Source organism: Equus przewalskii, chromosome 8, assembly GCF_037783145.1.
Source record: "Equus przewalskii isolate Varuska chromosome 8, EquPr2, whole genome shotgun sequence".
Taxonomy (NCBI): domain Eukaryota; kingdom Metazoa; phylum Chordata; class Mammalia; order Perissodactyla; family Equidae; genus Equus; species Equus przewalskii.
The window spans coordinates 6,139,673-6,152,699 of NC_091838.1; the positions used below are offsets into that span (position 1 = coordinate 6,139,673).

Below are 13,027 nucleotides of genomic sequence, written 5' to 3' on the forward strand. Positions count from 1 at the left end.
GCATTTTTTATTTCACAATTTAAGAAGTTTCTTAATTATTATTTAAAGCACGGTATAGGGGCGGTGGGGAGAAGAGTTATTAGTCTTTACCTTAAGTGTTTGCCCTGTGTCATGCTCAGAACGGTATGAAAGAAGAAGATGTACTCATTGGTCTTAAAATTCATTTGAAGAAAATTAGTATTCTATCAGTATTCTGTTTAAACCAAGTAAGAGTTTATGAAATGCTTCTTGGTATGATTCTGATTATAAAAGTAGCAGGAACACAGAAAAGGAACCGTCAGTCCTTTTTGCAGTGATCGAGCAATTCTGGAAGCAGGAACTAGGATTTGAGAGCCTTGAAGGCCAGATTAAGATTATGGGGAGGAAGATGAATATGAGTCAGAAACAAATAATTAGGAGATATCTAGGAAGTCTGAGGTTGCCAAACAGCTGTTTATGAATTTCTCCTAAGAGAGAAAAGGAGAAAAAACAGAATCCCAATACTTCTTTATAAAACATAAAGCTACATTGAAGAACCACTACTTAAAACATCAGTTAGTTGTACAGTACCTGTTGGTACACCTCTTAGCATCCTCTTACAGTTGGAATGGCAGCATAGAAAAATTACTATCTTTGTACAGCCAAATAAGAATTTGCTATTAGTTCTTCATACAGTTCTTTCATTTTCCTTTTCAATATCGTCTTTCATTTCCTTTTTGATATTCTTAGTATCTCACAGCACAGTTATTTCTTACCCCTCATGTTGTCTAGGAGCTTGCCGTTGTACAACTGGCAGCTCTTAATATTGTAACTGCTCTAACTCTCACAAAGCACGAGTGGAAGAGGACAACTGAAAGGGTATTAGGATTGTTGGTTTGAATGTTTTAACACAATATTATTTTCAGGTGCATTTAGAAAATACAAAGTAAGAAAACATAAAAACATTAATATTTTCATGATAAAAGGAGTTATTGATTTTTGTTCCATAAGTATTTATTTAGGTCTTACTATACATAAGGTATTGCAGCCACACAAGGGTGTGGTAGATGCTAATGTTTTATTCAAGACAACTGAATAGGAGAAAGAAGCACCCGAGAAAACTGCAATGGGTAGAGTTAGACCTCTTTCAGAGGAGGAAGGGAGAGTTAGATGGGGCCTCCTACAGGGTGACATTGGAGCTGGATTTTAAAGAATCAATGATATTTAGACTGATAAAGAGAAGGTGAAGAGGAGCTTTCCAGATGAGAGGGAATATTTTATCAAAATGCAGAAGCAGGAAGGCCCGGCTCTCAGACCAGGCACAGTGTGTAACTCAGTTTGTCAAGGTGAAGGATGTGTGAAGATGGATGAAGGGGGAGAGTCTCAGGTTGCACAATCTGTTATAGGTAAAACAAGGCTGTTTATTGTTTTATGCTGTCTTGAGCCACTTGGAAATTGTTACATCATTTGATCAGCACAGCAGATATTTTCCTATTCTCTATTTTCAGAAGTACTGGTCTTCTGTCCTGATTTACCAAATTTTTCCTCCGTTTTAATTCTCGTAAGACACACGGGTTAAAATTATATATTTTTTCATCATAGTGCCGTTCATCTATAAGGGCTTCAGTGCCAGAATTCAGTGTTTGAAATTCTACATCTGTGGGAAAAAAAAGTTTAGAATGGATCTAGATTAGCAGCAGTTCATAGTTAAAAAAAAAAAAAATAGTATCCAAGCATTTACACGAGGGAACAACTGAAAGAAATCAGAATATTTACCCTTTAAAAGGAAAAAGTCCTTGGGGAATATGATAGACATCTTCACATACTTTAAAGATTGTGATGGGGAGAAGGATTAATCAAACGAGATGTAGCATGAAAGTGTTCTGCCTTTTGAGAAAGGGAGTTCCTCTTTACCTTCAGTGTTTGAAAAGGCTGGATGACTCTCAGTGGCATCAAAGAGGGAGTTACTAAATGGGCTGTGGTGGGGTAGGTGACTTCTTGGGTCTCTCTTAGTTGTAAAGTTCAGTAATTCTATAATTCTTGAACAGAATACTTAAACTATTTTTTAGACATTTGCAACCTGAACTGTCTTCTCACAGGAAATTTTGTTGTTAATATAGTTAAGTTGTTTTTCTGTGTAAAGATACTATCAAGAGAAGTTGGGTTAGTCTTAGTATTTTTATAAAATGAGACAAGAATTCAGTTATACTTGCACTAGTGTAATAGTACCTCATGAGAATCAACACGTTATTGCTAAGGTTGGTTGGATGATTTTTACCACAAAATGTTAGTTTGGTAGAAATTCAGTTATGGACAGTTTTTAAAAAGGCAATAAAGCCAAACATTTTGTATTCAGATACATGTAAACCCTTACTTAATTAAATTGGGTTTTGGAGACCTTTTACAAAATTCAGTTTTCTGGGCTTCGTAGTGAAATAAGCTTAACTGAGTTTGACCAGTCTTCGATTGGAAAATTAGGTAATGGGGTAAATGTTCTCTGAAAATTCCCTTTCAGCTCTGAATTTTTCATATCTTATTGTTTTTGTTGTGCTTCTTTATGAATCTTGAAGTTGTACCATCAGAAAGAGCCAGGTTCTAACTTTCTTTTAACTCTTCAGACTTTTGGTCTTAGTTCTTGCTGTCCTAGGCTTACTTTCTTTTGAAAGCTGGAGTATCTATTAAAAACTAAAATCCACCTCAAATTTGAGAATTGTACTGTAGTATTTATCTACAACAGTGGAGAGAAGTTTGTTCTGATGGCCTTAATAGTTTTATTAATTTTTTCTAATTGCTTCGCTCTTACAAGTAAATTCATTATTTGTTGAATGCTTATTCTCTGCTGTGCTAATTGCTTCCGACACAGTCTGCACAGTCCCGGAACCTGTCCTCTACTGCCGGTGAAGCAGACTGCTTCATAAACAGACAGTACTAATAATACAGGCTAATAAACCCTGTGAGAGGGATCTTTTCCAGGTGCTGTGGTGACACACTGAGAATACTGAACTAGGAGAGGATGGGGACGGGATCTAGTCAGAGAAGACTCCCTGAGGAGGTAATGGATGAGCTGAGTCGTGAGGACTAAGGTTGAGAATGCCAGGTAAAGGTGGCAGGGATGGGCCAGGATAACAGCAGCCAGTGTGAGGAGAGGCCTGGAAGCCTGGAGCAGCAGGAGAGAAATGAGGATGACCGTTTCTGAATTTCGGATAAGAGAGGCAGTTAAAACTTGATGTGGGCAGGTGCTTTATGCCAACACCAAGATCTGGGCTTTGTTCCCCCTTGCGAGAGGAGGCATAGATGAGTTTTAAACTGGATTTGACATAAAACATGTTTTTTGAAGTGTTCTGGATTAGAAGGAATCAGACTGAAGGTGGAGACACAGTGTGCTAAGAGTAACGGGGGAGAGGTGCCGACGGTCTAACCCGGGCCCCACGGCCGGGCCTCGCCGCCTGCTGCCCCACCCGTCCCTCCTGCCCGTGGCCTCAGCTGTCATGCCTGCCTCTGCCCTTCTCCCCAGGCTTGTATTCACTGTTAATCTTTGTTGTTTTAACTGGGGAGAATTCTGAAGAGAAATATTAACTGATGTAACATTTCTATCTAAATCCCTCGGTAATAGTTTCATGCAGTGACTTTTTGTGCGTAATTTCATTTTGACAGAAGTGATATCTAGGATTTTTAGTACATTTTTTACTTAGTTTTAGGAGTTTTTTTCCCATTTAAAATATAAGTTTTGAGATAAAGTATACACTTACCTATTTAATTCCTGGTCTTTTAAAAAATTATGAAATGTAAACAGATACATACCTGTGAAAGAAAGAAAGGAGCAAAATAGTAAATAGATGGTGAAAGTTCACTGGATGAAATCTTTTAAGAAGTTTGAAATACAGTAAGACCTTTTTAAAGAAAACTTTGAAGAGAATCAAAGGAAGAGTTTAAGTTATAGGGCACACTTGCTTTGATAATAAAAACGATGCTGAAGGATACCATCTGTGGTCTGCTCGTCTTCAGGCAAGTTAAGTCAGCAACTGATTCCAATTTTAAAACGGAGTTTCCCCAAACACACTGACAAGGTACTCTAGTTAATGAAAGGAATAGAAAGATACAGTCTTCCTGACCTTTTTACTCTAAACTGTTGGATCTTCTCTTAGTCAGAGAGGTTTCTCTCCTATCCTGATGTTTTTCTTGCCTAGTCATTATCGTGATGAAATGGAAGCAAAGGTATTAAAGATTGACTACAGAAGACAGTTAAGGGGACTGTGTTAAACCTATCAGTAAACAAGTAAGGAAGAAAAAAAGTAACACTTTATTTTAAAAATGGACTCGGGGCCAGCCCCGAGGCCAAGTAGTTAAGTTCTCTTGCTCTGCTTCGGCAGCCCAGGGTTTTGCCCAGGGTTTCACCCGTTTGGATCCTGGGCACAGACATGGCACTGCTCATCAAGCCAGGCTGAGGCGGCACATGCCACAACTAGGAGGGCCCACAGCTAGAATGTACAACTATGTACTGGAGAGGTTTGGGGAGAAAAAGCAAAAAAAAGAAAAAGATTTGGCAACAGTTGTTGGCTCCGGTGCCAATCTTAAAGAAAAAAAATTTGACTTAAATTTATTCCATAAACCATTCAATAATACAGACTGGTATTTGTGTTTTATTTGAATTCACTTGATTCATTTATGAATCATACATGGATAATATATATAGAACATCACTGAGCAGAACTGTGGCACAGATAGGCAGTCAAATATTTATCAAATCTAAGTAAAGTTCTCTAGTCAGTGATTCTAAGCAGGGGTGAGGGCTTCCTTTTCTAGGAAAATGAAAAGAGATCAGAATTTCTGAGAAAGAAATTGTCTTCTCAAACACCGCTGTCTACTGGAGACTTTTATGTGTCCCTCTCCTGGAGTGGGAATAAAGCATGAGTGTTGAGCGTCTTCCTCAACTGACTGAGTCCTGTCAAAACAGAAGAAACATAGTGAACCACAGAAAAGGTGTTTTGTAAATCAGCATTGTAAAGCCAATTTTAAATTAAATTTCATTCTTATACTGCAGAGTAAAGAGAGTAGGGCATGGAGTATAACCTTGGAACCGTATTGAAAAAAACTTAGGAAATCCATTGAATTTCATTTGAGTAGAATTCTAGTGAGCCATAGATCATAAAGATTTTCAGGGAAGGAGAATGAATCAGAATAGCCGCTCCAAAAAAAGGTGCCTGCAGCTGGGTACATTTTCAACATCACTGTTGATCTTGGGCTGCATTTATACTATAAACCAGAGGTATAAAAAGAAATTGCTGTCCCACTTTTTCTTTCCTAGCAGCAGCATTCCTATAATTAGGGTAATTTGTGAATGTAAAAATGTTACTAAAGTTGCTTTTTAGAAAAGGGAGTATTTTTCTAATAAGGAAGTTTGGTTTTCTACCCACTTAGCCTGTTTCTGATAATTGGAAAGTATAAATATAACAATACCATATTATTTAATTATTTTGAAATTTATGGCAGTTCAGAAACGGGATGGTCAGAATTTTTTCTCTTGAACTCTCTAGGGAAAATATCTAAGTAAACTAATATAATAAACATGATTGCAAGGAAAAGCTTTAACTTGTTTCAACCTAAGTACTTTTCAATTACTTTAGAAGCATCTTCTGAGGAAGAAACGAAGTATAAGTTAAAATTGTATTTCTTCATAAGATAGTCACTTTTTTAGACTTGTTCAAACTAATATCTCATTGAAAGTGATAAAGTGTTCACCAATTATTTGGGTCTCCTGTACCATTATTCTGAATTATGTTTTATGTCCTGTATTTGCATGTAACATGAGTTCACAATCTCCATGTTCGCAAGATCTTAGAAAATAACTTAAAAATCTTTGTGTCTTCTGTAGATTTTATGTTTGTATTTGGTTACTTGTATGAAAACACATAAACCAGCTTACTTATTTTGGTTTATCAGCAGAAACAACTTGCTTAAAATGCTGTATAGCTTCAAAATAACTTGCTTTTTGCTATCTTATGTAAACTTATTTGCACCCCAATTTTTTTTTTTCTTTGAAAAGCCTTGCAGTAAGAGAATTTCTTTGTCTGGATGATCCACCAGGTCCATTTGATAGCCTAGAAGAAAGCAGGGTAAGTGCTGTATCATATATCACAAGAAAAGAGGAACAAATAATAGAGTACAATAACTACATTGTTTCTTGAATAGAACAGAAAACAGCAAAATATTATCATTTTAGACCATGGTAGTTTTGCACAGAAAGCTTTTAATGTTTGAGTCAAAGGTTTCTTTCATTGAGATACATGAACCTGGTTCAGTAAAACAAAAAAAAAATCCTTAATGTCATAGGGTCAGTAAAGATCTAAAATTAAATCCTATATTTTGTTCTCTTTATTTTTACTGTTAAAAAAATTACTAGATTTAAAAGTACTATTTGTACACTGAGTTTTCTTCCATCTGAGTATCAAAGTAAAGAACCTAGAGTTAAGATCAAATTTAAAACTTGTCTTCAGAGGTAGAAGTCATTGTCTTGTTAGCAATTCAGCACAAGTGTGATGGTCCTCAGATTGCGCTAATTGACATGTTAAAGTGGCCTATTTCTTGAAGCAATTGACTAGATTCACGAAACATTTGGTGAGAATAGATTAGCTAGGATACTATGCAAGTTTTTTTCCCAAATGTTTGATGGTGTTTAAATGGAACAGATTTAATTGGTAGGTTTGTAATGTTTTCAGTTACACTGAGTCAGTTCTTTGTATTAGAGTGAATACCATAGCTTTTTAAAAACAGCTTTACTGAGGTAAAATTTTCATCCATAAAATTTGCTATTTGCTATTCCATTGTAAATGTACAATTTAATAATTTTTAGTAAATTTGTAGGGCTGTGCCACCATGACCATAATCCAGTTTTAGAAATTCTATCACCTCAAATATTTCTACAAGCCATTTTGCAGTCAGTCCACACTCCCAGCCCCAGACAGCTGCTGATCTGCTTTCAATCTCGACAAATTTGTCTTTTCTGATATTTCATATGGATAGAATCATATAGTATATATATGTGTGTGTGTATAGATAGATAAAAGTCAGTATTCAATGTACGTAATCTTTTATATATACAATATGCCTAACATATAGTATACAGTGTTTGTGTGTGTATATATATATATAAAATGTATAAGTTTTGCATCTCATTCCTTTCACTTAGCATAATGTTTGGAGGGTCCTCTCTCAGTGTTTCATTCCTTTTTATTGTGGAGTGGCTTTTCGTTGTATCCGTGTCCCACCCTTTGTTTATCCAGTCACCAGTGCAGGGGCATTTGGATTGTTCCCATTTTGTGCTGCTATGAATAATGTTGCTATGAACAATCTCAAAGAAGGCTTCGTGTGAAAATATGTTTTCATTTCTCTTGGGTTGATCCCTCAGAGTGGAATGTTCGGTTATATGGCAAATTATGTTTAACTTTTTTAAGGAACTTAGTGTTTTCTAAAGTGGCTATACCATTTCACATTCCTGCCAGTAGTGTATGAGTATTCCAGTTCCTCTGTGCTCACAAACATTTGATATTATCTGTTGTGGATTATAGCCACTCTTGTGGGTGTGTGGTAGTATTTCATTACAGTTTTAATTTGCATTTTCTCATGATTTTTTATTTTGATCACTTTTTCTCATGTGCTTTTTAGTCATTCATATATTTTCTTTGATGAATTGTCTATTTAAGTCTTGTTCATTTTTTTACTTGGGCTGTTTGTCTTATTGAGTTGTAAGAGTTCTTTGTTTGGGATGCAAGTCCTTTTTCAGATACATGATTTGCAAATAATTTCTCCTATTTGCATGCGTCTTTTCATCTTCTTAATGGTGTCATTTGAAGTACTAACGTTTTTAATTTTGATGAAGTTCATTTTGTGACTTTTTTATGGCTTATGTTTTTGGTTATATTGCAAGAACTCTGATTACACAGGGTCACAAAGATTTTCTCCTACATTATTTTCTAGAAGTTTCATAGTTTTAGCTCTTACATTTAGGTCTGAAATCTACCCTGACCTAATTTTTTTCATAAGATGTGAGTTAAGTGTCTTAAATTTCTATAGGTATCTAATTGTCTCTCTACCTTTTATGGAATTGTGTCGTCACCTTTATCAAAAGTCAGATGAACATGAGAGGAAGGGTTTGTTTCTGGACTCTTAATTCTCTTCCCTTGATCTGGTTACCTACCCTTCTGCCAGTACCACAGTCTCGTTTCCTACAGGTTTGCATGATGCATCTTTTTCCATCCTTTTGCTTTCAGTCTGTTTGTGTCTGTCAATCTAAGGTCTGTCTCTTGTACAGAGCATGTAGTTGGGTCTTGCTCTTTTATTCGGTCTGACATCTCTCCTTTTACGTCTGCCATTTTGCAGTTTGTTTTCTATCTGTCTCATCTGTTTTGGTCCTCTTCCTCTTTACTGCCTATTATTGTGTGAAATAAATATTTTTACTGTGCTATCTTGTTTCCTCTGTAGAAATGTTCATTTTTCTTAGTTATTTTTTAGTGGTTGCTCTAGGTATGACTGTATGCATCTTAACTCAGTCTACTTCAGAATAATACTATAATTCAATGCAGTGAATTATAAACTTGGCTCCAGTGTGTTTCCTTTTTCTTCCTCCTCTTTTGTGTTGCTGTTGTTACATGTTTACATGTATATGTATTATAAACCCAACAATATAGCGTAATAATTATTTTTTATACACTCTTTTATCTTTTAAAGAACTTAAGAGAAGTGAGAAAGCATTTTGTAGACTCTTCTATTTCTCCATATATTCACTATTTCCAGGCCTCTGTTTCTTCCTGAGGATGGTGTTATCGTCTGGTATCACATCCCTCCAGCTCTAAGGCCGTCCTTTAGTAGTCCTTGTAAGGCAGGACTGCTGGCAGCAAATTCTCACTGTCTGTTTATCTGGGAGTGTCCATTTTTGAAGGATAGTGTCTTGGACAGGTTTTTTCTTTCAGCACTTTGTGTCATTCTGCTGTCTTCCAGCCTCCGTTGTTTCTGATTAAAGTTGCCTTTCACTATATTGTTCCCACATACATGATGAGTCATCTCGCCCTTGCTGCTTTCAAGATTGTTTTCTTTGACTTCTGACAGTTTGATTATGATGTATTGAGGTGTGGATCTCTTTGTGTTTATCGTTATTTGATCACTGAGCTGCTTGGATTTGGCAAATTAATGTTCTGTCTCAGACTTGTGATTTGTTGGCCATTGTTTCTTCAAAGACTTTTCCCATTCTTTTCCCTTGCCCTTCTCCTGGGACTCCCATGCCCTGTACGTTTGTGCACTTCATATTGCACTTCATGTCTCTAAAGTGCTGTTTATTTTTCTTCGGTCACTTTTTCCTGTTTTTCAGATTGGATAATTTCTATTGATTTATCTTCAAGCTCACTGATTCATTTTTCTGTCATCTCACATCAGCTGTTGAGCTCCTTGTTAATTTTTCGTTTCAGTTATTGTGTTTTTCAACTCCAGAATTTCTATTTGCTTTTTCTTTAATCATTCTGTTTCTTACTAAGTTTCTATATTTGTTGAGTTTGTACTGTGTTACTATGGCTTTATAATCTTTGTATCTAGTAGGGCAGGAGTTGCCTTCCTTGTTCTTCTTGAAAAGTGGCTGTTTGCTCTTCCATGTGTATTTTAGGATCAGCATGTGAGTTTCATGAAAAATCCTGTTGGCATTTTGTCTGGAATTATAGTACATTTATTGATTGATTTTGAAGAGCCTTGTCTTTATAGTATTGAGTCTTATCCATAGATCTTTGCTTACTTAGGTCTTTTTTATTTATTTAATTTTTTTTGGTGAGGAAGATTGTCCCTGAGCTAACATCTGTGCCAATCTTCCTCTATTTCCTATATGGGACACCACCACAGCATGGCTTGATGAGTGGTGTGTAGGTCTGAGCCCAGGATCCAAACCCACAAACCCCGGGCAGCTGAAGCAGAGCACGTGAACTTAACCACTAGGCCACTGGGCTGGCCCTTAGGTCTTTTTTAAAAGTCCTTCAGTAAAGGTTTACGTTTTTTTCCTTAAATTTCTAAGGAAAACTGTAGGGTTCATGCGTATGTTTTTTGTCTGCTTGGTTAGTTGGATTTTTTTGCTGAGGAAGATTCACCCTGAGCTAACATTTGTGCCAGTCTTCCCCTCTTATTTAGTATGTGGGCCACCAGCATATCATGGCTGCTAGCAGAGCAGTGTAGGACCACGCCCGGGAACCGAGCCCGGGCCACCAAAGCAGAACGCACCAAACTTAACCACTAGGCACCAGAGCTGGCCCTATTCTTCTGGTTTTCTTACATCATAATTGGTATTTATCTTATATTCTAATTTTTTACTGTTGTAGTATTGATTTTTTGTGTATTTATTTTATGTGTCACATCCTTGGTGAAATCTCTCATTCATGTGTAGGTCCTTTTGGATTTTCTGTGTAGGTAGTCATAACCTCTGCAATATAGACAGTTAGGTCTTTTTCTTTTTAATCCGTAGTTCCTTTCATTTTATTTTCCTATATGATTGTGCCAGCTAGGATCTTTGGAATGAAACAGAAGCAGTTATGGTGAGCGCGCTTTTCCTCTTCCTGACTTTAAAGGAAATGATTCTGTATTTCCCATTGGGTATGGTGTTTTCTATAGGCTTTTGGTAGTTGTGCATTGCTTCTGCTGTTTTTATTTTTGGTTAGTGAAGTTCTCTTCTCTTCCTGGTTCACTGAGAGGTGGTGTGTGTGTTATTAGTGCTTTTGCTTGCTTCTATAAGGATGATCATATGGGGTTTTTCCTTTGATCTGTTGGTCTGGTAAATTACATTCATAAATTCTCAGATGAAAGAACATTATTTGTGGGATTAACTCATAAATTCACCATTTTATTAATTGCTGGATTTGGATTGTAATGATTTTATTTAGAATTTTTGCATCTGTAATTCTCCTCTCTGTTACTGTCATTGGATCTGGTGTCAGGATTATAACCAGTCTTGTAAGTTGAGGAACAATCCCTCTTTTTCTGTTCTCCAGAACCTTTTGAATGAGATGAGTATGTTTGTTCCTTAAGTGGTCATCAGAACTCGACTGTAAAACCATTTTATATAGGTTTTAAAATACATTGATGTAAGGCTGTTTTGTCATGATTTTCAAAATCTGTTAAACATATCTTTAATTATAGATCCACTTTCAATCTCACTGTTGTTTCTACCAGCCTTTTATCCTTGGATTTGGTGTACTTTATGTCTTTTCAAAGAACCATCTCTTGATTTCTTGATTTTGTTGACTGACTAAATTCTTTTCGAATCTCCGTGAATTTCTTCCTTCTGCTTAGGTTTAGTCTATTCTTTTTTTGACTTCTTGAGTTGGATACTTTTTCAGTTGTTTCTGATGCATTCATTTAAACTATAAATTTCTTTTTGAATTACATGCTAACCGTATATCACAAGTCTTAAGTAGTATTTTCATTATCATTCATGTTTTGTAATGTTCTTTTTAATACTTCTTTGCTCCATAAATTTTTGAATTCTCTTAAATTTTTTACACTTCTGTAAATTTTTCCTTCCATTATTGACTTTTTTCATCTGTCTGCATTTTCGTCACTGTGCTCTCTGTGACACTGTTATTGTTGAGACAGTGCTGTGTAATCTTTGCAGTCCGCAGGTATGTGATAGATGTTCTAAACTTTCCATGTGTATTTGAAAAGAATATATTTCCTGATTGTTATGCTCAGGGTTAAATATATACCTGTCAGATCAAGCTTATTAATTGTATTATTTAAATTTTTTAAATATTTACTGTTTTCTTTCCCTGTTTAATCTGTTAATTACCGAAAGTAGTATATTGAATGTACTCATTATAGTTGTGGATTTATTAAATTTCTCCTTGCAATTATGTAATTGAAATATTCCTAGTGAATTGTTACTTTTATTATTAGATAGTGGCTCTTTTTGTGCCTAATAGTGTTTTTCACTTTGAAGTGCATTCAGTCTGATTTTAATAAAACTACACCTTTTGTGTGGGAGAAGGAGCAGATTTGCCTGCTGCCTGATAGGTCTTTTTCTACCTTTATGTTTTAAGTGTGTTTCTTGTAAGCATCATAGAGGTAGATTTTCATTTTTTGATACAATTGGAAAAATGTTTTTGAACTGGTGAGTTTATTCTGGTGCGTATAGTAATTGCCAGTATATTGGTATTTATTTCTGCCATTTTATTTTGTCCTTTTTATTTACCCTGCTGTTTTTCCCTTTCCTCCTTTTTACGTATTTGCAGTTTTCTTTCTTCTCTTTTTTCCTCCACTCTTGGTTTGTAAGTTCTGTGTTCACTGTCTTTTGGTCGTCGTATCTTATTGTCCTCACGTGTTTTAGCACCAAGTCGTCCAGCCCTCCTCAAAGTTAGCCGTTATCACGCTTTACAGAGTCAGTGCTTCTGACTTAGGTGCGTGTTCGCCGCTTCCTTTCCTCACTGTGCCGAATTCATCTCACTCTCTCCACGGGGTTCCAGTTCACTTCCTGGAGTGCCTCATTTAATGGATCTTTTAGTGAATGTGTGTTGATGATGTTGGGTCTTTGATGTCTGAAATTTTTTTAATCTTGCTCTCATTCTGGAAGTGTGATTTGACTGGGTCTGGAATTCCACCTCGGGAGTCGTTTTTCTCGCTGCCTTGGGCGTGGACTGCTGCTGGGAGCTGTTGGCCATTGTCCCTGTAGAGTAAGCTGCTTTTTCTCCCTGGTGGTTTAGAGAGCGTCTCTTTGGTTTTGACATTTGCAGTTTCACTCTCTTATATCTGGGTGGTATTTATTTTTTTCTCCCTTGGGATGCATTATTCTTCCCAAATCTGAAAACGCTAGTATTTAATCAGTTCTGAAAATTCTGTGCTGTTTTCTCACTGAGTATTGCTTCTCCTCCTTGTCTCTGTTCTCTCCTTTTAGAATTCTGTTTATAAATATGCATGTTATTTTCCTTTTCCATCTATCTTAACCTTTCCTTCATGATATCCATCTCCGTCTCTTTGTGCTTCATTCTGGGTAATTTTCTTAGTTCTGGCTCCCAATTTACCATATTGTCTTCAGTCAGACTTATTCTAT

General features: G+C 36.1%; 1 protein-coding gene across 6 annotated transcripts in view; it reads left to right on the plus strand.

Annotated features, from left to right (window-relative positions):
* SNX16 (sorting nexin 16) overlaps positions 1-13,027 on the plus strand; it is a 41,221-nt gene that overhangs the window by 17,581 nt on the left and 10,613 nt on the right. For all 6 annotated transcript variants that reach the window (XM_070630360.1, XM_070630359.1, XM_070630357.1 and 3 more), the window contains one exon: positions 6,002-6,071. In XM_070630360.1, the coding sequence (XP_070486461.1) occupies positions 6,002-6,071 (70 nt within the window). The remainder of the gene's footprint in view (positions 1-6,001; positions 6,072-13,027) is intronic.